Here is a 24,311-nt window from a genome sequence, read left to right on the forward strand (position 1 = left end):
GGGAGTTTGCCTTGCACGTGGCCAACCCAGGTTCGATTCTCAGCATCCCACATGGTCCCCTGAGCACCGCCAGGAGTAATTCCTGAGTGCATGAGCCAGGAGTAACCCCTGTGCATCACCAGGTGTGACACAAAAAGAAAAAAAAAAAAACAAAGAAAAAAGCAGAGAGAAAGTAAGAGTTTTCGAGCTCTCGGGTGCAAAGTCAAAGATGTCTCATTCCTCCTCTAATTATCTCTCAGAACAACTGCCTGCACATGGCGTGGCTGAGGCAGAAGTAATCTGCCCACAAGGAGACCAACCTCATAATGTCTCAGCTTCCCCACAGATCCAGGTAGCAGTGAGGATTAATTCATCTCTTATAATGGCCCAAACCTCATCATAAAAAGCACTTTTCATCTTCCCCCTCTATAAGACTACATTTGCCCTACTGCCAACCACGAATGAAATTTCATTACCAAAATAAATCAGCATTGTACTTGACCTTGTTTCTCCAATGGCTCAGGATTAGTGACATCACAGTGCACTCTACAAACACTCAGAAATAAGGGAAGAACCCCTCCCAGTTAAAAACACTCAGCATTTCACTAAAAGGCATTAAATTACTTTGATTTTACTCCACGGAGTCCAAAATGCTTTCAATTTATTATTCTTATTATTTTTTTTTTTCAAAATCCTTCCAGAAAAAGTATGCTGAGAACCTTAGGAAACCTCCACTCCCAGTTTAGTTCGGGCCCAGGGTCACGGATTGCAAAGTGGATCTGTTCTCTCCCTACTCCCAGGACTTAACTCCCACACAGCTGGGACCTCACTGTGGAAGCCTCCAAATCAACATTCCCTCACCCTCCAAGTCACAGGCAGGTCACAGACAGCTCCTGGGGAGCTGCGGCAGTTCCTGCGCAAGGAATCCAGTCTCCCTCTCCCCAAGTCCTGCTGATTTCCAACAGGACAGCTGAAGCACAGCTCCTCCATGCTGGCCAAAGAAGAGCGGGAACTGAGAACTGTTTCGTCCTCCTGGTGGCTGTCTCCAGGTAGGGGCAGCTTCAAGGCCACTGTAGCAAATGCACCCTCTGCACCCCAACCAGGACACCAAGCCCTACATTTGTAATCCTGAAAAATTCATGCTCAGGGTGGCTGCCCCAGCTAATTCCAACCTAGCTGGTACATATGATGCTGGCTTAAAAGAAGCAGGAGAGTGGGGCTGGAGTGATAGTCAGCGGGTAGGGCGTTTGCCTTGCACGCAGCCAACCCGGGTTCGATTTCCAGCATCCCATATGGTCCCCCAAGCACCGCAGGGGTAATTCCTGAGTGCAGAGCCAGGAGGAACCCCTATACATTGCCGGGTGTGACCCAAAAAGAAAAAAGTGGCAGGAGAATACATACATCCAAAAAGCAATCGCAATCAGACTCCCCTGTGTATTAACGATCTGCAACCACAGCAGTACCCTATTTATGAAGGGGCTGATCAGCCTTACAAAGGCAGAAATCATCAAAATACAACATCATTTAAAAAAATAGGAAAATTTAAAGAACCTATGAATAACAATCACCTCACCCTCTTTTTTCTCTTTAAATACAGGTGGAAGCTGCCTTGTGGCAGACCAAAATGGGACTGCCCACGTTCACAGCCAGCAGGAGACCTCAAAGCCTCTCATCATTCCTTTCCTTAGTGAGCTGCCTCTGAGACCCAGTAACCAATAAGAATTTACACAATTATTTTAACACATACAAACAAAATTATTTTTGTGATAAAAGTACGGGAAAAAATGGTTCAACCTATTATGACTTCTACTTGAAAAATAAAATACCAAAATGTATTTTTGTTTATTTTGGGATCATGCCCAGCAGGGCTTAGGACTTACTCCTGGTCCCTTTGGTCAGCGATCATGCCTAGGGGACCTCAGGGGACCACATACATGGGATGCTGGGTTGGCCACATGCAAGGCAAGTGCCCTATAGCTCTATACTATCTCTCTGGGCCCAAAACTGTCTTTTGAAAAAGTACTTGGGCTCTGTTGCTCATTCTCTTAGTAAGAGAAGCTCTCATCCCTGAAACTTCATTCCTGAAAGAATGACTGGCGTCTTTCCTGGGAATTCCATTTAAGAAACGAGAGGTCTCAGTCAGTATTCCAGATCAGGGTGTGAGAGACTAGGGCGACGTTTTAAATTAAAAGAACTTCTGGGTAAACAAACCAAGTTGGACAAAGATACAGTGTCCCAAAGCCACCTTCACTATTCCTCCTAAAGCCAGCTTCAAAGAAGGCTCAAAGATTAAAGTGTTTTCCTCTGGCTTGAAAAAGGAGGGGCCCAGCATTTTAGTTTAAAAAAAAAAAAGACCCCCCCCCCCCCCCCAAGCAACTAGCTCGACAGAGGAAAGGCAGAAAACAGATACACTGAGACAACCAGAGACACTGAAACTTTCTGCTCACAGCAGTAGACAAATCATTTCACTAAATCTGAAGAAGCTTCTCTGGCCACAGAGGATCACAGGAGAGCACCACACAAAAGCTGAAACCACAGGGCTCCTCTCTCCCTTTCCCATGTGTGACACGAACAGGCTGAAGGACTACAGCACTACAGAAAGCAAAAATTTTCCTTGTTTCCATTACATCATCTGAGTTTCGAAGGGGGCGGGCGAGTGGGGGGCACAGCTGGCGGCAGCTGCACGGCCATCTGCTTTCTCCGTAACTGTGTGTGCTAGCCAGCACCGCAGCCTCCTATGGCTCCTGAGAGAGAAGGCAGAGATTAAAGGTACAACACCCTATTATGGAAAAGCTTTCAAATGATTTAGAAATAAATCACTCCCCTGATAAGTTAACAACCTCAGGTAGGTTGCTGAGCCGGTTCTTGTTGAGTTTAGGTTATTTGTTTGCATCTCTTTTAGACTCGGCTACAATGCAAACTCTGTCAACTCAATGTGCGCAATTAGAAGAGCAGAATGTACAAGCAAGCCACCTGCCATCTGCTTCCCAAAAGGTAAGCAGCCAAAAACTACAGTCTGCAGCTGGAAGCATTTACAGAAGAAGGAGGGAATACGCAAACCCACCATGCAAGCCCCCCACTTGTGGATGGATGTGTGCTGTTACCTTTGGCACCCCATGCCCTCCGGTTACCCGGTCTTGACCAAACTGGGCACTCTTGGAGTTTCTTTCAGAGCCTCCTGCTAGACGTCACCTTAAAGGGAGGACCGGAGAGAGCAGTCCTGGGGGTGAAGAGCATTAATGCCCCGTCTGGCCAACCAACTACAAACCGACATCAAAGCAGCAAACAGGTGGTTGGTTTAAAGATCAGATCAATTCATGTGCATGTTTTACCTAGTCAGTATGAGTTGTGTTTGGTTGTTCTGGTTTGTTTTTTTTAATAAATAAAAGTTCTGATTCTTAAAAAAGGAAGATATCTCACACATAAACATCTAAATTGCTAGTTCTTTCTCGGCAAAACAAGAGACATTGTTTTGAGGAATGCCAAGCCCCACTTTCCCAGGAAAGTGCAAGCACTCCAGAGCGTCGTGTGCATTCTGAAGAGCAAATGCCCACACTTATTGTCTGTGTATGTCTCAGAAACTCTGTGTTCCTTCCCGCACCTTGAAGGCTTTTGGTAGAATACTGCTGAGCCTGTATAAGAAGAAACCCCCAGGGAGTGATTAGGGGGTTTATTCTCAATGATCCTCCACCAGGATGCTCAACTTAAATTATGCAAAGAGCATTCAACCCAAGACAATGAATGGTTTTAGGAGAAGAGAAGTGACAATCAGGACATGACAACAAAAGCAGGTGACAGCATTTTAAAGGCGCATTCCGCACTACTTACCATACATCTTGCCTTCGTCTGATAAGATGATTTTCCTCCTCCCACATGGTGGGTAGATAGCCAATGCTTCTTGAAAGCTCTGCTCAATGTCGGGGCTCCACACCCCTTCAGCATCGTTGTCAATGGGCTTATCAGCAGAGTCACTCATCCTTTCCATGTTTTCGGCAGGACTCTCGCTGCCGCTCCAGCTGCTGGGCTCAATTTTGGCGGTTGGATTTTCCAAGCCGAAGCCTGGAGCCTTTTCAAGAAAATAAACCTAAGAGAGAAATGAAAGAATCTGGTAAGGACAAGGTAACCACCAACAGGCGGCTCTTACTAGTTTCCCTGCAGATTTCTTCAGCTGCCTGCTCGCTTGGAGAATAACTCCAAGCCGAAAACACGGGTTTTGAGATCCAAGTGGCTGTTGTTCCTTATGGATTGTGTTAGGCACTCACAGAGAGATGATGGCGGGCGGAAGCTGGATAATCTTCACAAAACCAGGGGAAATTTTCATCTGAGAACATAACTCACTCTGAGTTGCAAGTTCTTCATGAATCATGCAAAAACATTTACTAAGTGCCTACTATCTCCCAGGAACCCTTCTGCTCGATGATGATCCAATCTCCCTAGCAGAACAGGTTGTTTAAAAGAAAATAAAGTAAAACAAAAGACGTCTGCCTCACAGTGGCAACTGACATAATTTTAAATGTCAAACATCTCAGTAGTTGTCACACTGATTTACCAAGATGCAAGGTGGTTGCAAGAGAGAGAGAGAGAGAGAGAGAGAGAGAGAAAGGAAGCAGGGAGACTGTTTTGCCACCATGAATACCCACTCTACTACAATGGCAAAGCCAGCTGACCTATGTCTGCTGTTACACAGCTTTTCTCTGTGCGACTTTTTCTTTATACAGCTAGGCCACTTGCCACTCTCAGCTTCCTGACCATAACCATATATTGGGGCTAAACTGTCTCCCATTTCCACCTTTGCTGTATCAAGGGCCACAATGGCCAACACCTGGGCAAAAGTCCTTTACGCCCAGACAGGATACTCTGTTTGGGGGCCTACTCGTGTGAAATTGCTGATCATGAAATTATGACTTTCATTTGTTTATCCGTGGCACTGAAACTTTCAGAAATGCGAGGAATCTTTCTCAGAGCTTCCACTCCCCTTAAATAATGCATGTGACCTATGGTCATACAGGGATAAGCTTTCCAAACAAATGTCAAACGGCACAAACACCAATGTGAAAATGATCGGATCCAGTAACCCCTGCAGTCTGCACACTCATATAGCAATGTTCCTTTGTTGAAAAGGCAAGAGGACCATTAATCAAGGCTTCCCCCGAAAGAGGAGGACAATTGCTCCTGGGAACTGATTAAAAATAAAAGGGGAGGTAACAGGGCTGAGCAAGGAGAGTTTCATGCGACAACCATTCCCACTGCCTCTGCCCTGTCATGCTGCAACCTTAGCAGAGAGGTACAGGAGGGAAGCAGATGCTGGTGGTCACCAGCACTGTTCCAGGACAGTCACCCGAGAGTAAGAGCCCGCAACCTGTCTGCTTGCCTCCTCTCTCCCCACTGCATCCTGGCCCTCCCTCCACCTTCTATGGGTAGAAAGAGATACCAGGTGCAGGCACACGATTCATGGTATGGCCAGTGGGTGCTCTGAGTGTCTGGCCCTGACAGGTGTCCTGACTTGGCAGTATCTGGATGAAAGGAACTCAGTTCTCTCCACTTGTCAATGCTGATGCAGCATTCAAACTCAAAATATTGACTCACTCTTACCAACACAGGTACATTTGCACAGAACTTTTAAAACAGCCAAATGTTAAGGTATAAGGTATACCAGAAGAAAGAGTGTTCTCTTCTCCAGAACTCAACCTCCGCCATGCTCATGGCTACTCTCCATACACTCGTGCCCAGCCTCACCCACAAGTAAACCTATCCCTGGACCGTGCGGCCGCATTCACGGCCTTGCGACATCCCATACCTCACACCACTCATCCTCCAAGAGTAGCGCACCACATTTGATGGAGTTTAAAGTAGAAGAAATAAAAATATATTTCCCCAAATCTTCGAGGAAAATATACATTTATATATATATATAGCACTGTAGCACTGTCTTCCAGTTGTTCATCGATTTGCTCGAGCGGGCACCAGTAACATCTCCATTGTGAGACTTGCTGTTACTGTTTTTGGCATATAGAATACGCCAGAGGGAGCTTACCAGGCTCTGCTGTGCGGGCGGGATACTCTCGGTAGCTTGCCAGGCTCTCCGAGAGGGACAGAGCAATCGAACGCATCGAACGCAGGTCAGCAGCGTGCAAGTCAAACGCCCTACCCGCTGTGCATATATATATATATATAATATATATATTATATATATATATATACTATCGCTCACACACACACACACACACACACATATATTTTTTGTTGTTGCTTTTGGGATCTGATCCTTATAAATTGCTAGCCCAGTGATTGTCAATCTTTTAACACCTGCAGATATGCATGAGCCCACAGATGGGTGACTGAAAACGACGACTAAGTCCCAGCTACTGCTGCTACTTGTTTTTGTTTGTTTTGATTTTGCTTTTAGGTTTTAAGGCAACACCCAGCAATGCTCAGGTAACACTCCTGGTGCTCCTCAAGTGACCAAATGGGGTGCTGGGGTTCATTATCAAGTCGGCTGTGGAAAAGGGAAGCACTGAGTCTGCTGTACTCTCTCTGTCTACCTACGCCCTAGTTTCTTAAACTGAATGTGAGGAATCATGAAAAATTTGTTTGAAAATAAAATTATGATTTATTAACAGTAGCTATTTGATTTGTATGCTTCATACACGCTGGGTTGCATAAAACCTTTCCAGACACAAAGGAGTGATAAAGGTTAAAGAAGCCCTGATCTCACCTATACTCTGTGCTAATGCCAAAGCAGTTTAATAGAGTAACTTAGAGGACACAGTGAACTGAATTGTGACCAAGTCATTTTTCCCTCTCTGTCCACCTTATCCAAAACAAAACAAATCAACAAAAAAAAAGCAAACACATACCAGAAAAAGCAGTTCAGTCTTTGAGTTCTAGTGTACTCAAAGCAATAGTATAATTTCACTTTAAGAAGACATTTTTTAATTTTCTTTTTTAATGGGATCTCCATGAGATAGTTACAAAGCGTTCCTGATTCAGTTTCAGTCATACAATGTTGCAACACCCATTGTAGCTTTTCCCACCAACAATGTCCCCCATATCTCTCCTCCCACTCCCTCCTCTCCATGCCCACCCCACCTGCCTCTATGGTAGGCACTTTAAGAAGACACATTTTAAAGCAAACAGTGGATATGCCCAGCTCTCAACCATTCTGAACAGGGAGGAGTTCATCAGGATGGAGGGCCAAGTGACAGAACCATGTCTCAGAAAAACACAACATTACCATATGCTGAGAGACTCCAAGTCTCCAGGTCAAAAAATATCACACCCGATATGCCTGATCCAATACTCTAAATCTCCTCTAGACACTCGGCATCATCAATTCATGACGTTGAAGAGCCTATATTAGATATCACAAATGACAACAACCTACCACTTCCCCATTACTACCTTATTCATACCATTTCATGTTGAAATTCTTCCATACACTAAACTGAAGCTCATGTCTTGTAAACTTCTACTCATATACCCCTTAAAGATCTACTCATTTATTCAGGGAGAAAAATCTTCCCACAAAGACACCCTTTTAAGTATGACAAGTACAATTCCCAAGTTCCTGATTATGTTCAAGACTAGACAGCATTCATTTTTTCTCTTCCATGATGCCTGCCACTTGGTCCACAACCCTCAATAAATTTGACTCAGACACAGACATATGACCTATAAAACCCTAAGTTTCCATGCTCCAAATATTGTTCCTTAATTCCTTCCTTGCAATTGGTTTAGACATTAAAAGTAGTTTATATTTATTCGTATTAAACTCCATTATTTTAAACCTTGGGCCATGATTCCAAGTTGGTAAGATCTTTCTGACTCATAATTGTCGATTTTAATGTCCTTAAGCATGAAACAACCTCTGAAGATTTATCACCCAGGGAGTGTGTAGAACCAATCTGTGCAAATTCCAAATAAGATACTCATTCAACATAAAATGTTCTGCTAGTTGAACTGCAGAGTCTTACAGACAGATCACTGAGGTTACTTCTGACGCTAAGACTCACAAGCCTTTGGTTGTTTGTAGAATACAACATTGGTAGCATTAATTAATCTATCCACTCAGTAAGTACAAGCACTATTCCAAACACTCACAGGCTTTTTAATTCAGTTTCTACACAGGCTGTGCCCAGGTTCTTGCAATTTGGTCAACTGGAGCTTAGAAGGATGGAATTACCTACTCTGGACAGAAGCCAGGACATAGGCCCAGAAGCTACCAGATACATAATCCACAGATGGGCCCTTAGTTTTACAACCTAATTGTAAAATGAGGCCCTGTGTGGGCAGAGTTTCTGATCACAAGACTGCATCTGGCTGAGAAAAGTTCCCCATACTAGGTACCAAAATAACTGCTGGCATTGCATCTCTCAGCTCTCCTCCAACTCAGCTCGAAATCCACCTCCTCCTGGACGTCATCCTCATACTGAGTGACTTTGAGTGTCTTTACCACACGTAAGGAGTGTGCTAACAACGTGTGAACCTGGATAAAAACCACCCAATCTACCTGCTGAACGTATGGTACCTGCTTTTGCCAACAATAAAATCTAGTCGAATTAATTACACATAGGATATTTGTGCCAGCAGAACTGATGTCCTCACCTAAATTCAATTTTCCCTCAATCAATAAATGAAAACACAATATTAAGGGACAGAGGCAGGGGTAAGTGGTACTCAGACTCAAACTGATCGACATTCCAAACCTGGTTTATCCACTGGCCACACAGCTAGACTAAACTAGCTAACCTCTCAAAGTTCAGAATTTTGTTTAAAAATTGGTAGTTAACAAATTCAATTCCAATTAAAAAAAATCAGTAGGGGGTTATAGGAACTCCACTACTATAGATGACCATCATATTTAGTGAGATACAGAATAAAGGTTCTCTGACACCTGTAAAACCAAGAAAAGAGGTTTATTTTCAAGCCTACCACTACTACAGTTTGGTATGTAACTTATGATGCCCAAACACCTACTGAGAACAGGATGAAGAGAAATGGAGCAGCTTCCCTAATGGCTTCCCTTTGCAAAATAAATTTACAAAGAATCCTCTTGTTCAAGGTTTTCAGATGACTTAGTGAAAAGTTAAGTTGGTAACAAGCACCTTTATTTCTATTCTAGCACTTATCTAACTCTAAACTTATATTTACAGATTAATAGTTTTCATATTTTTCCAGAAATTTTGGTTCAGGGGGATCATTATAAAATGTAAATGCTTCGGAAAGAGAAAGGAATTCCTACTGATTGAAAATACATTGTGCAGCCTCTGTGTGTCTAGTTTCCATCATTAAAATGTTTCTAAAAGCTCTTTTTTCTCTCTAAACTCTTTCCAGTCATACTATAATGAACTCCATAAAGAATTGTTTCCATTGACCCAAATATTCCTCTTAAGTGCCCCAAGAGTCATACTCCGTAAATGAACTATTCTTTCACAATTACCCACTGACACTTCAAGAAAGGTAACACGAGTATAGTGGAATGACATCATATATATACAGTAAACCAAGACACATTCTCATATAAAAGCCTGGGGGAAGAAGTGGGTGAGACAGTCAAATGTGGGTGCTTCTGACACCAATTCTACTGAAGGAACAAGGGATATGACACATGGCACAGGAATTTGCTGCTCCCTTCATCTGAATTACTTTGGGTCTCTCGTAAGGTAAGTATCTCACCCACGTATGGGTGATTTAATAGTTCTTAAATAAAACTGTCAGTTTTAACTAACTCTCATGGTTGATGAAATGCCATGAAATGCCATAAGGGTCACACAAAAGAAGTCCTTACAGCTTGTGTTAGTCAATGTTGAAAAAACAATAGGAAAGAGCTGGCCCGGGAATTACTGTCTCTGAGTAACTGCCAGGACTAGACTACTGTTGTAGCACCCCCACCACCACATACCCCCACCATGGGAAAAGATTCCATCTCAACACTCAAGGAGACCAACATGGAGATCCATCCCCTTGTGTTCCCCTACACCCTGGCTCTAACAGAGCATAGGAAGTTGGTCTGTCATTGCTCTCCCATCCACACCCTCATGTCCTTGAAAACAGGAACTATTACACTCACATAGGATGCCAATGCTAGCAGAGGACCTGGCATAACATTCAATGAAAGACGGAACTAACAGCTAGATGACAGAAACATTATTTTATTTTGTGCTATTACATAAACATTCTTTGGTAACTGTGATTGGACATATCACCCAATCTTTCCTTAAGAGGAAAGAGTTTCAGCTCCTTTCCCCACTGCTCACCCTGCCTCTGGCCAAGGTATACTACTAAAGTATACTTTTCCAAAAGAGGGGAAGGGAAAGAAACCAGGATAATGAGTATGTGATTCAAATTCTATCTCTGACACTGATGTGACTTCCACTGCCTAGTATAAGGCTTCCAGGGTTATACTATCACTGGGTATAACCCTGGAAGCCTCTGAGCACCATCAGATGTGGTCTTGGTGGCTGCCAAGCAGTGCTGGGTCCACACATCATTACTGTCTTGGACCCTTACAGTGAAGTGCTGCCTGGTTAACTGAGTACTGCCAGGAGTAGACCCAGGTCCCTGAAGGAAATCAACAGAGGATGAAACAAGGCAGAGTTGAACTAGATCTAATTTGAGAAACCAGGAATTGACAACCCAATTTTTAATTTACCCAATTTTAAATTTACTAATAAAGACTACTTACAGTCATTAATCCCCCCGTATTGAAATAAATATTGTAAGGGTCTTCTAAGACGTAAGCTAATTCTACCTGAGCGAGTACAGTAGATAGAATATATAGTGGGTAGAGTGCTTGCCTTGCATTTGGTGACCCAGGTTCAATTCCAGCATCCTATATGGTCCCCAAGCACAGCCAAGCAGTGGTTCCTGAGCTTAGAGCCAGAAGTAAGGCTTGAGAAACACTGAGTGTGGCCCAAAAAGAAAAAAGAAGTATTCCAATTTTAGTGAAATATTAACTTTCGAGATACATTTGGAGGCACTTCTCCATTTCCCCTTCCTTTCATCCACTAGAGAAGATAAGAACCAGAAGAGAACAGCTTTAAAAGAATTCATGAGAGAGAAAACAGAACGCGGACATAAATATTAGGAACTAAAGAGAGAAAGAGGTTTCAAATACTAGCAAAGCAAATTTGAATGAGTAGGCGAATGAAAAAGGCAACATTTGGGGAGCAGAACTAATAGAAAGGCTAAGAAACATTTGTAAGAGCTGAAGAAAATGTAGAAGTGACATGGATAAGAGCCATTTTTGGAATAAAAGGAAATCACATAGTTGAAATGAAATTTTAACAGACAACTCTACTAAGCATCTTATGGCTCAAAGGTCACTATAATCTTTTTGAAAGTCCAAATTTTTCTCACAAGATAAATGTTACCCTTTAATAAAAGCATAGGGAAAAAGGCGCTTTATTTCTCAAATCAAAATCCAACCTTCTTCTTTAGAGGTATCTGCTAAATCTTACTTAAGCATTGCATTACTCCTATTCAGTATTGTTCTTGGAGGTCCAGAGGACTAAACAAGGTAACCAAAGTCATGCATGTAACAGACTTTGAATCGTGGAGTCATTTCTTCAGATCATACTCAAATTCCATGCGTCGTCTGACCTGCACTACACGTCAATGACAGCATTTCACCAGGCTGGATTTCCAAGGGAGAGAATGCAAGCAGTGCTAAATAAACTCTCAGCTCTGTCCACGAATGACAACAAGCATGGTCTAATTAATTCCTAATGAATAATGATGCTACTGACTCATCTCCCTGGGCAGTTGGGAAGAATGTCAGGCATTAATGGTGGCTAATTGCTTTTGCATATGCAAAGTGGGGCAAGTGATTATTTTCCTACCATTTCAGACACTAACTTGCTAACAAGTGGCCTGAGAAATACAGGTGAGAACTGGCAGTCTGGATTTGAAGGCAGCCTCCAGGGAGCTGGAGGTACAGAACACAAGCCACTGTTAGCTAGACAGCAGAACTTTCAGCAAATACCAACACCGTGATGTGAGGCCCATCTGCTGTGGAGTCAGAGGCAGCCTTGATGTCAGATCCTCCACTTGCCAACAGGCTCCCTCTCATTTCAGCAGGAAGGAGTGGATAATTACTCATTCTCATTTTTGAAAATCACCTCCAGATCAACAGTATCCATCAACAAGCCAATATCTCTTCACCAAGACTCCGATGCTGACTACCCCATTAGAGGACTTAACATTACCCTCCTGAGATTTCTTGATTAACTCTCTGCTCCATCAGCTCTAAGTACTTGTCCAGGTGACAGCTCAAGAAAGGCTTTGATTGATTTCATGCTAGGCAGCTCTCTATTACCAGCCTTTAGGGGAATCACCTTTCCTACCCCCTTAATGAAGGTTAGTTACTGACAGAAGAAAACCCGCCCCTTCCTTTCTCCCATTGCTACCACCAGTCAAGCTAATCACTACTCTCCATCAGTAGATAGACTCTTTACAAAGCACAAGGTCACAGACTCAGGTCCAGGCAGTCTAACCCATTCATGCCAAAGTGAAGACTTGATTTTGAGATGTACAAGTTAATGTGGATGACATGATCTGCAACTTGAGTGGTGGATCACCAGGAAGTAAACAATTTAACATCAAGAAAAACTTTTAAACCCAGAAAAAAGCAGCTTCTTTTCTGCTCAAAGAGAGTAGACTAGTCTGGCCACTTGGGGAACTGTAAGTGTTAGCAAAAGTAGCTGTCAGTATGCCAAAAGGAAAATTCAAAGGCCCTTTCCCCATAGTGAAGTCAAAGAAAACCCCAAATCAATTCCTTGATTCCAACCGGTCTGTAGAATAGTCAATAAACATTCAAGAGAGTAGACGCACCAACCATGATGCCTATCAAAAACAAAGAAAACAAATACCTGGTAAATGAAACTCCACTAAACTATGAGCGACACCACTTTTTCCATTGGTAAGACTCACTATTAGTTATTGTAACAGCGTCTTCAATGACAATATATACAAAGGACCAAAATGAAAGAAACAGGGAAAAAAGTGTGTGTGTGTGTGTGTTGGGGTGGGGGGGGAATGTGGGGAAAATGACAATAAATACAAGTTGAAAATCGAAAAGTTGAGGTCCAAAGGGCTGGAGCACTTATCTTGCAGATGTGAGGCCATGAGTTCTGTCCCCTGTACTGGATGGCACCCCCTGCAGTCCTCAGCACTACCAGGGTCAAAGCAGCACCATAGCCCCAAGACTGGGAAGCATCCGGTCAGCACTGCTAGAACACTTATTACCATAAGTGGGCCTTGGGCTCCCCAGGACTTTGGGGGAAAAGGAGGTAAAAAAAATAGCAAAAGTAGATGGCGTACATTTTAAAAAGAAATAAACTAGGTAAATAAATATACTGCATTTGATCAATCACGCAGACAAACAATTTATAGGGTCCATCTCAGTTCCAGGCCCAAAGGACTGCCTAACAAGTAGGCCCAGTACAATCAGAGTACTGGTTCCCCAAGTGGCCAGGCTAGTCTATAGGTACATGCCTTGGATATCAAAAGGCCAGTACACTCAATGTTACACAGCCTGTTGCCAGACAACTTAATGATATGTTGGCTCTGTACTGACTCTGAGTCCCCAGCAAGTGACCTGCCCAGATGCAGCTTCTTGGGCTGCTTCGCAATTCTAAGTTCTGTTGCATCAGGAACAACACTCCCTACTCAAAAGAAATAGTCCAAGGCCACCTACTCCTGCTTCTATCACTTAGGATGTTGAATCCACCTGTTGATGTGTCTACCTACCCCTGGGTTATTCACAAAGCACCCTGGGGAACAAAAGCAGCTAGTGAATGTGCAGTTCACTCTTCACTGGCCAGAAACCAATTAACAATTGCAACAAGAGGACATTTTAAAGTGCTGAGTGGGGGAGTCAGCCCTCCTAGGTCCAGCAGCATGCAACTTTTCTCTCAGTATTCCATGCATCCACATGGATCTCATCTCATCAGCACTCTCTTCAAAGGATTCAAATCTAGGCTCCAACACACACAAGGAAAACTCTTCTCTTCCTACCAACTAAGAGGAACCAAGAACACAATTCATCACAACACTATTTGCTCCTTTTCATCCACTCACTCATCAGATAGCTGGGTATCTTTTTTTTGTGGCAGTGTTGGGTTTGGTTCATTTGCCTTGAAATTCCTACTTCTAATGGATATGAGAAATCACAGATTCTGTAACACTCTTCAAACTGAGTATTCTTTGACTTCCAAGCTTGGTCATAATGCTCCTTAGGGACAAAATGGCATTTATGTGAACTCCATAATTCAAGACCAGTGATATAAACCAATAGGATACTAGATAAAGAAGTGAAGCAAGGGCTAGAAAGTTAAGGGCACTTGCCTTGTATGCAGTTGACCCTGTTTTGAGGCCTGGAACTACATATTGTCTCCCGGCAAGTTCCACCAGGAGTGGTCCCTGAACACAGAGTCAGAAGTAAGCGCTGAGCACAGTTATGAATGGCCCAACCCCTTCCCTGCATCCGTCTCCTCCCACAAAAAGAAATGAGGCAGGATTGAACAAAGTTGGAAGTAATCTGTTCCAGTACCTTGCTAATTACACAGTGACCTCTGAGGTTTACTTCAGAAGCTCTGAACATTACTTGTATTAGGTATTTTTCACAAATAAAGACGCATTTTATACTTTTATGTATTGAGCATACATGATTCTATCTGTTGGCTAACAAACATCCCATGATCAGGCACTGGTTTTTACTCTGAGTCGGTAATGATGCTCATGATATCCCACCAATGATCTTAACAAAACTGCTAAGGAAAATGCAATAACAAATGTTACTGATTTCACCTTGTGGTCAACCGACAAGGCTTAGGTTTTGTCCACTGGCTGCCAAAGTGCACTGAGCCACACTGGCAGATGTCACAGAAAGCACAGGGTTGTTTTGGTCAGCAAATCTGGTTTCATTCCCACTCTACCATAGGTCCCCACAGTTATTCTTTTGTTTCCCTTCCTTTCTCCACCTTTAATGTATTCTATGCTCACAGCAACATTTTAAGTTCATTCTGAAACAAGTCAAGGTAAAGATGCAAAGGAGAAATCATTTCTTTCCTACTTATCAGTTTCAACTAAGCAAAGTAAAATATAATTGAAACCACCCCTCCTCCACGCTTCCCTACCCAGGTGCCAGGCACACAGGAGATGAAGATTTAAAAAAAAAATGTTATTCTCTCCTGCCCTCAAGGAACACCCTTCCTGCAGGAAGTAAGTTAATGAGCCTTCAAGACTTCAAGTGCCTCCACCGGGACCCTGCCCTCTCTTCTACAGCAGCACCTCTGCTGCCGCTGCCCGGGGAAATGAACTGCCCTTGCTTGCTGCAAAGGAATCATCTGTTTACGTGTCCATCACTTTTGTGAGTTTGTGAGCTCTTTTGGTAGTTAGTCTGTGCCTCTGGGTATTTGTCTGCCTTTGGCATTTAACAGAATGCCTGGCACACAGAAACTGCTCTCCAAAATTGGTGACTAAGGGCTGGAGAGAGAATAGAGCGGATAAGGCTCTTGCCTTGCATACAGCCAGCCCAGGTTCAATCCCTGGAAACACATATGGTTCCCCCAAACCATGCCAGGAATGATCCCTAATCTCAGAGCTAGGAGGAAACCTTGATGACAGCCAGGTATGGCTCCAAAAAAACAAAAACAAAATCAAAATTTTAACTTACAAAAGAGTAGCTGGAAAGATACAGCAGGTAAGACACTCACTTTGCATACGTCCAACGTGGGTTCAATCCCCAGCACCCCATATGGTCCCCCAAGCCCATCAGAACTGATCCCTGACTGCAGAGTCAGAAATTAACCTTAGAACAGATGGGTGTGGCCCAAAAAATAAAGCAAAAGAGAGAAAGTTTAAATGGATGCCTAAAATAACGGCTCCATGGATGAATAAATTAACAGGTAAATTTAAGATATCAAATGAGGGGCCCGAGAAATAGTACAGTGGATTAGGCATTTCCTTGCAGAGAGTAAGCCTGAGCACTGCTGGGTGTGACCCAAAAAACAAAACCAAAAAGTGTCAGAGGAAAAACAAATGAGAATAGGAAAAAGAAGGAAAAGGAACTGTGTCCACACAGGAGACTCCTGGGAGGCACTCTTCAGGCTGGTCTGGAGTTCTTGCAAGACTTTCTAGGACTAATATGGGTAAGAGCACAGGGAAACCTGTTCAGAAAAGAGGACAGTGGAGAGGTGGAGGGAAGAAAGAGAGCAGAAGGTTAAGGCAGAGGCAGAAAAAATAAGTACAGCTGAACACAAGGGACCTTACATATCTGGCCAAAGGTTTGAACTGTTTCACACAAAGGAAACAAGGAAACCATGAGGAGAGAGAGGATGGGGGTGAAGAGAGGGGAAGAGAGAGAGACAGACACAGAGAGAGAGAGAGAGAGAGAGAGAGAGAGAGAGAGAGAGAGAGCACGAGATTGTACACACTATGATGGAAGGGACTAGGAATGAGTCCCATCTTGTGTGTCTGTCAGGGAGTGAGTGTGTGTGTGTGTGTGTGTGTGTGTGTGTGTGTATCTTGGGGGTAAAAGGACAAGGAACAGATCATTTTTATAAATGTGGAATTAAAATGTTGTCATTTTCAGTGTGATTTGCAATATAGGGTCTAGATAGATATGTCTATCTATCTCTAGCTAGGTCAGAGCCTGGCAAGCTCCCCGTGGCGTATTCGATATGCCAAAAACAGTAACAACAAGTCTAATGATAGAGACGTTACTGGGCCCGCTCGAGCAAATCGATGAACAACGGGAGGACGGTGCTAGTGCTACAGAGAGCTATGTCTAGATAGATTCAAATGAACAGTGCTGCACATCCCAAACTTACAGCATTCCAAACTTACAAAGGGGTTTTAATGCACCAAAAGACAATGAGTTTACACAGGTGTGCTTAGGTAAGCATCATCCAGAGCAGAGGATGAACTACAAAGTGCCCAGTCACTCAGCAATTCCAATAAACGAGGGTATCAGGATGGCCGAGTGGTCTATGGCGCCAATAATAAAATGATCATTAGACTCTGGCTTCCAGCACTGCCCGAAAATGGGCTGCAGGCAGGCAGTATGGTCATGTGGAAAGGCAGCCTGGGGAGTGGATCCCCCATATCGCAACACATGTCTACAGAGGGCCAGCTGAGACCAACATGCGCAAATGTCCAAACTCACCAAAATACCCGACCCTGCTTGCTCACAAATGCTTCCTGGCCACTCTCTGTCACTGATACCACCACAAACGAGAGGCACAACCTGCCACACTGTGATGACACGGTGATAGAGCAGCTGTGAAACAGATTTTCCTCTGAACAGAGATCTGAATTCAGAGTTCAGTGAAAACCTCATTGTTGTCCCCACCCCCATCCTTCAAAGATAGCCCCTGGAGCTTAGTTTCTGCGCAGTTCAACTTCAGCAACTGAAAGGGATCTCAGCACTGGCTGTGGAGTGCCTGAGGTGGGTGAAGTGAGTAACTACTATTCCAACTTCAGACAATAACTCATCCGTTCAAGTCAACAACAATCACTACCTTCTCCTTACACTGCACCTGCTCTGATCAGCCTATGAGAAAGAGCAAGCAGTGGGCAGGGTGCCCAGGCAGAGAGAGGTGCAGACACAAAGACTGAGGTTTCCAACCCTGAATGCAGGACTAAAGAATCTACTTGTCACATTCGCTTCATTCTGAGTGCGCTGAAGGGAAGCAACATTGCACTCATCAGTCACCTCCCTCCTCCTCCCTGAGACCCCCACAGCATAGGCACCTACTGTACCAAGCAGAAGGGCAACAACACGCAGAAAGTGATTCAATCGTCACGTTTGAAGCTATGCACAGACACACACAACCTTATATTTAGGGGAAGGGTTGGGGTCTAGATGGTTATTTCCTTGGGAAGTTTTTCCTCCTGAGGATCTGCTAACCCTGAGAGAGAAACAAGGAAAGAATGAACTCTTGGTTCCTCCCTAACTGCAATCCATTTCTAATGATACTACAAAATGACATGAAAGCTAGCTCTTTCTGGGGCCCTGCCCTCAGGTCCTCCTCTCAATCCTAAGGGTTGAGTCTCCCACTTGGTGCAATGGCGACTGACACTATACACAGGATGTGACTGAAAGAACAAGAGGCCCAAAGGCAAAAGCAAACAAATTCAAGCCCTCGGACACATAGACCTGGCCTACTGGCCGCTGACACCTTCAAGGTCACTCTTCCACATGACAGAGCTATGTGTAGGGCTGTAGATGTGGCTCAGCCTTGCAGGTGTGAGACCCTGGATTCATTCCTGGCATTCTGAGGTTCCCCCAGACGCTGCCAGGTATGGACCCCAAAACACAAAACAAAAATTTAGAAGAAGGTGACTGTTAAAGCACCCAAGAAAAACAAGTAACATTTTCCACCAAAATGACTTTTGTTGTACATCTAAAATTTGCTTATCCTGTTCCTTCTACAGCCCCCCAAAAATAGTTGCGCACCCACAGCCATGACCATCTGATCTCAGTCTGATTCTCTGGGTGCCTGTCCAATATCTAGCATTCCAGCCCCAACCAAGGTGCTGGACACGGCAAGCTGCCGGCTTTACCCTTCAATCCCCTGGGCTCCCAAGCAAACATTCCTTTCACCAATAGTGCTAATAAGTAAATGAATGTCTCTTGATCCTTTCATATTGAAGCCACTGACCTTTCCGGAGGGGGTGGGGTGGGGGATGAGAGTATTCGTCAATTTCTCCACTCCAGCCCCAGATTTGATGCACTACATCACAATTGCTTTTTTTGTTTGTTTTGTTTTAGAATTATGCCCAGACTCTAAAACAGTAAGATCTGTGCTCAGATCTTACTCCTTGTAGTGTCTGGGGGACCCCATGGGGTGCCAGGGATAGAACCCAGGTCGGCTGCATGCAAGACAAGCACCTTACCTGCTGTACTATATCGCTAGTCCCCACCACATTCTCTTAAGTTTTCCTGCTGCTCAGTAAATTCCTTGGCATCCCTACATGGTCTCTCTCCCACCAGAAAGATTGTTGAAATTCAAAACAAAACAAATTTTTTTAAAGCTATGTATTTTCTATGTGGGTATCCCCTAGTATTACAGGGCTCATACTTTGTGTCTGGGGAAGTTCTAAATGGCAGAGCAAATAAATACATAGAAAAAGGTGTGAGGTGCTAGGTACAATCCCAGCATCATTCAAACACACAGAGACTAAGCCAAATATGCATGAAGTGCACAGAAGGTTGGGAATGCGTCTCTATGGAAGAGTATATCCCCTCACCACTACTGCAATATGGAAATAAATAGCATTATCCACCTATTGTAAAAGTTACATGAGGGGGCTGGACCGATAGCACAGCAGGTAGGGCGTTTGCCTTGCACATGGCCGACCCAGGTTCGATTCCCAGAGTCCTATATGGCCCCCTGAGCACCACCAGGAGTAATTCCTGAGTGCAGAGCCAGGAGTAACCCTGTGCATTGCCGGGTGTGACCCAAAACGCAAAAAAAGAAGAAAAAATTTACATGAGATCATCCGTGTAGTTACAGGTGTCTCAACCCGCCAACTCATTATGTATATTATTTAGCATTGTTTTTACAGATTAATGGGTTAGAAGTATGCCCTGCACACTGCAACTTCTCAAATAATTAAACAAATATGTATAACTAATTAATAATTACTGTTGAGATATCTATTTTTGCTTGACTACAAGATTTTTTTTAGCGCCTTTGTCCAGTTCATTTCTTCACCCCAGCATAGTAAATAATTGAATTTAGTTTAACATGAAATATTAATACAGTTTTTGTGACTATTACGAAATTCATCCTCATCTAAGGAATCACAAAGACAGCCTCAGGCATACTCTAGGCCTGACCCACAGAAATGAAAAACTCACAGGTTTTGAAATCTTCCTCTAGTCTCTGACAAACCTGACTAGAGAGCCTCTGGCCTCCACCTCAACTCTACAGGCCCAGCTCCTTGCAGGCCAGTCACCTAGGGAGCCGGGAGGGAGGGGGGAGGAGGAGGGGCCTCCGAGCTGACGCCCCTCCTTGGTCCCCAGCCCCCAGCCCCCAGCCCCCAGCCCTCAGCCCCCAGCCCCCAGTCCAGCGCAGCTGTTTGGCCTTGGAGCAGGCAGCCTGGGAGCCTGCCTCTTCAGCTCTCAGCCAGCTCACCCCTCAAGGGGCCCAAGTGTCAGCTTACCACAAAAATAACAGCGGGCCTGCAGGCCGACAGACAAGGCAGGCCAAGTGCAGTGGGAAGAGGCAAGAAGGAGAAGCCCAGAAGAAAAAGAGCAGACGTTTGAGGTGGAGTCCAAGAAACTGGGTTTCAAGAAATGTGGTTTAAATCCATTAACTACACTCTTACAATCCCCACGACAGCTCCTACAATAACTCATTCATTTAGTATCCCATCCACATGAGCTTAGAACCCCTCACTCCTTTGAAGCTGCTTCGCAAGAGGAAGAGGAGTTTTTCATTTACTTCGCATTTATTATGAAAAGTCAGATTTGGATCAGGGAAGAGTTTATCGAGTATTCCCATTCCACAAATTCCAACTATGACTCAGATTTTTCTCAAAACTAAATAACTAAATTCAAGCGTGACAAAGCTAGTTCAATATATGGAAGGGGAGAGACATTCAAAGAGAGAGAGAGAGAGAGAGAGAGAGAGAGAGAGAGAGAGAGAGAGAGAAGAATGAAAAATTCTATGCATTTCCCCCCCTAAAATAAAATCAAAGTTCACTGCTGTGCTCTCCTCCTGCAGGAACCTTGTTGGCTTGATGTGGTCTGACCCAGCCTGGGGACTTCACATAAAGTTAACTTCAATTGCCACTCGGTGAATGAGCAGGTTATTGATTCTCCATCCCGCATGCTTTCATCTTGCTTTACTCCATGTACAGAGCTTCTTTAATTTGCTCCTAGCAACTGCTTTATAAGAGGATGGGCAGAGAGACCCAGCTCTAAGAAAAGATGCTCCTCTACAGCAGAGTAGAGCCCCCCAGCCCTTGCCCACCGACCACCTGGGATTGGAGCACAGGCCCTCTCCCAGTCTCATGCCTTCTCTGGGAAAGAAGCCGGGTCTAACAGGCCCGTCAGAATCACAGCTACAAGGAGTGGAGAGGGGTGAGGAAGTCTGAAAAACATTCCAAAAGTTGGGGGGAGCCGGAAGGGGGGACCAGCAGCACCAGATTTTCTGTGCTTTTCTTTAAAAAGTTCACTTTAAGTTCATTTAAGACAGAGTCCCCACGGTCACACTGTCTTACAATTACTGATTTATGCTTCACTGTAAAAGATCAGAGCTACAAGTATCATGGAGCACAGAAGTGTTCTGAGTGGGACCCTCTCTACTGCAATAGTAAAACAAAAATTATTTTTACAAGGAGGGGAGGAGGGGCTTTTGAAATGAGTCTGGAGTGGCAGCCAGTAGACCATGCAGACAAAATAGATTCTGTGAGTTTCATTGCTTCTGACTTTTAAGCAAGAGCTCTCTCCCCCATCAAGGCAATACAAAGTTCAAGAAGAAGCCCACTGCCAACAGTCTGAATTCTATAAATTTAAGAGGATACCAGCTAGTGAAATTCACGGCAGTTTTCCTCCTTAAAGCAGAATCAAGTTCCGGGAAGGGCAGTTGCTCCTCCACCTCCACCGTGCTCCTCCTCGCACTTTGAAATCACAAGGCTCATGCAGGTCACACCACACCGTGCAATTATCACCCAACATTGCCATAGCTAAAAGATCTTTAATAATCCTGAATTTTCATTCTTTTTTCTTTCTTGCTTGCTTTTTTACCATAAAAGCTCTCATTATCATCCCAGCTCTCTGCTTGTTCAGCGTGCCTGGTCACTTACAGGAGGAGGAGAAACACCCGGGGACGCGGCTCATCTTTCCCCAGCCGTGTCTCCCAGGGAGCTGTTCGTGTCTCTGCAGAGCAATGCCACGCCACGGCACTGGCAAGCCGGGTTTAAAATTAGCTGAGGCCTGGAGAGCCACGGGTAACCTTCTGACAAGGTTAGCCAGCGGAGCAGAGCACGGCACCGCTCAGGGAGGGACATTAATAAGAAGCCAAGTAGAGCCTTTCAACAAGCCCATTAGGGCCTCTCGGAACCCTTGCAGCCTGGAAGCCCGGAGGAGCTGGGAGGATAGAGGAGGAGGAGGTGAACCAAGCCTCTTTTATCCCAGCGAGTCAGCAGCTTCCTTTGCAGGTAATAAATACAACCGCCAATGTTGCTGTCAGTTCCAATTTATCATCTGAGGCCACAGATTCTACAATTAAGTCTTAAAACTTGAGATTCCTTTTAAAAATTATGCAATACTTGTTTATTGTGTATGTTTGGGGGCCAGACCTGGCCGTGGAACCTATGGGGTATTGGTGATTGAATCTGGATGATTGGTAGAGTGTGAGGCAAGGAAGCACCCTACCCGCTGCACAAAGCATAGGGAATACTTCGAAAGCTCAGACTTAGAGAGCAATATGACTTCGAAAGCTCAGACTTAGAGAGTAATGGAGCGATAGCACAGTGGTAGGGCGTTTGCCTTGCACGCAGCCAACATGGCCGACCTGAGTTCGATTCCTCCGCCCTTCTCAGAGAGCCCGGCAAGCTACCGAGAGTATCTCGCCCGCATGGCAGAGCCTGGCAAGCTCCCCGTGACGTATTCGAGATGCCAGACACAGTAACAACAAAGTCTCCAATGGAGACATTACTGGGCCCGCTCGAGCAAATCGACGAACAACGGGAGGGCCTTTACCTTTTACCATATATATATATGATGAAATTTGTAGAAAATAAACTTAACCCAGGGGCTTGAAGACATTATGGTAATTAGGGTGCATGTCCACCATATACCTGACCTGGGTTGGATTCACAGCACCACATGGTCCCAGCACACCACCAGGGTAGACCTGCAGGCCCCCAAGCACAGATAATCCTAAACCGCAGGACCCGAGCAGCACCCCATCCTTGGGTCCTGGATGACCAAAAATAACCAGTGGGGTCCCGGGGCCTGCTGAGCACCACTTAGACAACTGCCTCCCACCCCCATTAAAAATAAATGAATCAAATAGTAGTCAAGGCTAATGATACATTTTAATTTCACTTTATGGAAGGGGAGGATGGGGTGATGGCCACAAATATATGTGCTCAGGACATACTCCTGGCTCTGTGCTCAGGAGCCCAGGTGCTGGGGATAGAACTGGGACTGACCTCATGAAAGGCAAATGCCCTCACCCCTGTACTAGCTCTTTGCTCCCTTGTAATTTCTTACACGAATAACTTACTGCTCCCTATAGTTTCTGGTTCTTTGAGCATTCACCCAACAGTTCACTTAGCAACCACTTATGTCCAAAAATTCTGTTTTCATGATTTTCAAGAAGTCAAGCATTCCACATGTGGAAATGCTATTAACTATTTCTCCAGGGCTGAACATTTAGATGATGTACAATTTTTCACCATTAACTTAAAACATCCTTATAATCCTATGTACAGATTTCTCAGTCCAAAAAGCAGGAAAAATTAGAAGTCACAGATGAAGACTGCAGCATTTTCTGGCTGAAGGACTGTCTCCAAGCTTCCCAGAGAGATACCCCTAAATTCTAACATGACTCTTCCCAAGTACCTGCATTCAGGGAAAGCATCAAACCCAACAAAGCAGAAGTCCCCTCAGCATGCTGTAGCATCACACAGAAAGGAAAAGAGGAGGACCTAACTCTTTCCAGAACCTGCTGGTGGGAATTCAGATGTGCTCTGTCCTGTCCCACCCCACCAGGACCTCACCTGCACGAAGATGTGGGGCTCAACTACTGACACTGCCCAGGCCTGCTTCACCCCCTCCTCTGAGCTCCTCCCTTTCCTGTGGTCCAGCTCGCCCAACCAGCCAACAGGGCAAGAATGAGTGCCCAGTTCACCTGGTGGCCTGCAACCCTTCCAGCTGGGTACTGATGTCCTTCACTGCTGTGGCTAAGTATTTTAAGTTCCTTCGAAGAACTTAGAACTCAAGATTTGCTTTGTAAATGTGTTAATCCCTCCCAACAGTACCTGGGAATCCATTGTTTAAAATCTTAATGACCATGGAGGGAGGAGCAATAGCACAGCGGGTAGGGCGTTTGCCTTGCATGGACGGCCGACCCGGGTCCGATTCCCAGCAACCCATATGGTCCCCAGAGCACCGCCAGGAGTGATTCCTGAGTGCAGAGCCAGGAGTAGCCCCTGTGCATCGCTGGGTGTGACCCCCCTAAAATATATATATATGTATAATAAAAAATCTTAATGATCAACACTTCAGTGTTGTTTTGTAAATTCATTAAACTCTCTGACATTTGATTAAAAAAAAAAAAACTGAAATAGACAACAAGAAGCATCTACCA

General features: G+C 44.4%; 1 protein-coding gene across 2 annotated transcripts in view; it reads right to left on the reverse strand.

The window, feature by feature from the left end:
- TEAD1 (TEA domain transcription factor 1) overlaps positions 1-24,311 on the reverse strand; it is a 282,584-nt gene that overhangs the window by 180,761 nt on the left and 77,512 nt on the right. For both annotated transcript variants that reach the window (XM_056115974.1, XM_056115973.1), the window contains exon 2: positions 3,808-4,063. In XM_056115974.1, coding sequence (XP_055971949.1) covers positions 3,808-3,964 — 157 coding nt within the window. In that variant the 5' untranslated portion in view covers positions 3,965-4,063. The remainder of the gene's footprint in view (positions 1-3,807; positions 4,064-24,311) is intronic.

This window comes from Sorex fumeus, unplaced genomic scaffold (genome assembly GCF_029834395.1).
Source record: "Sorex fumeus unplaced genomic scaffold, SorFum_2.1 ptg000030l, whole genome shotgun sequence".
NCBI classification, from domain to species: domain Eukaryota; kingdom Metazoa; phylum Chordata; class Mammalia; order Eulipotyphla; family Soricidae; genus Sorex; species Sorex fumeus.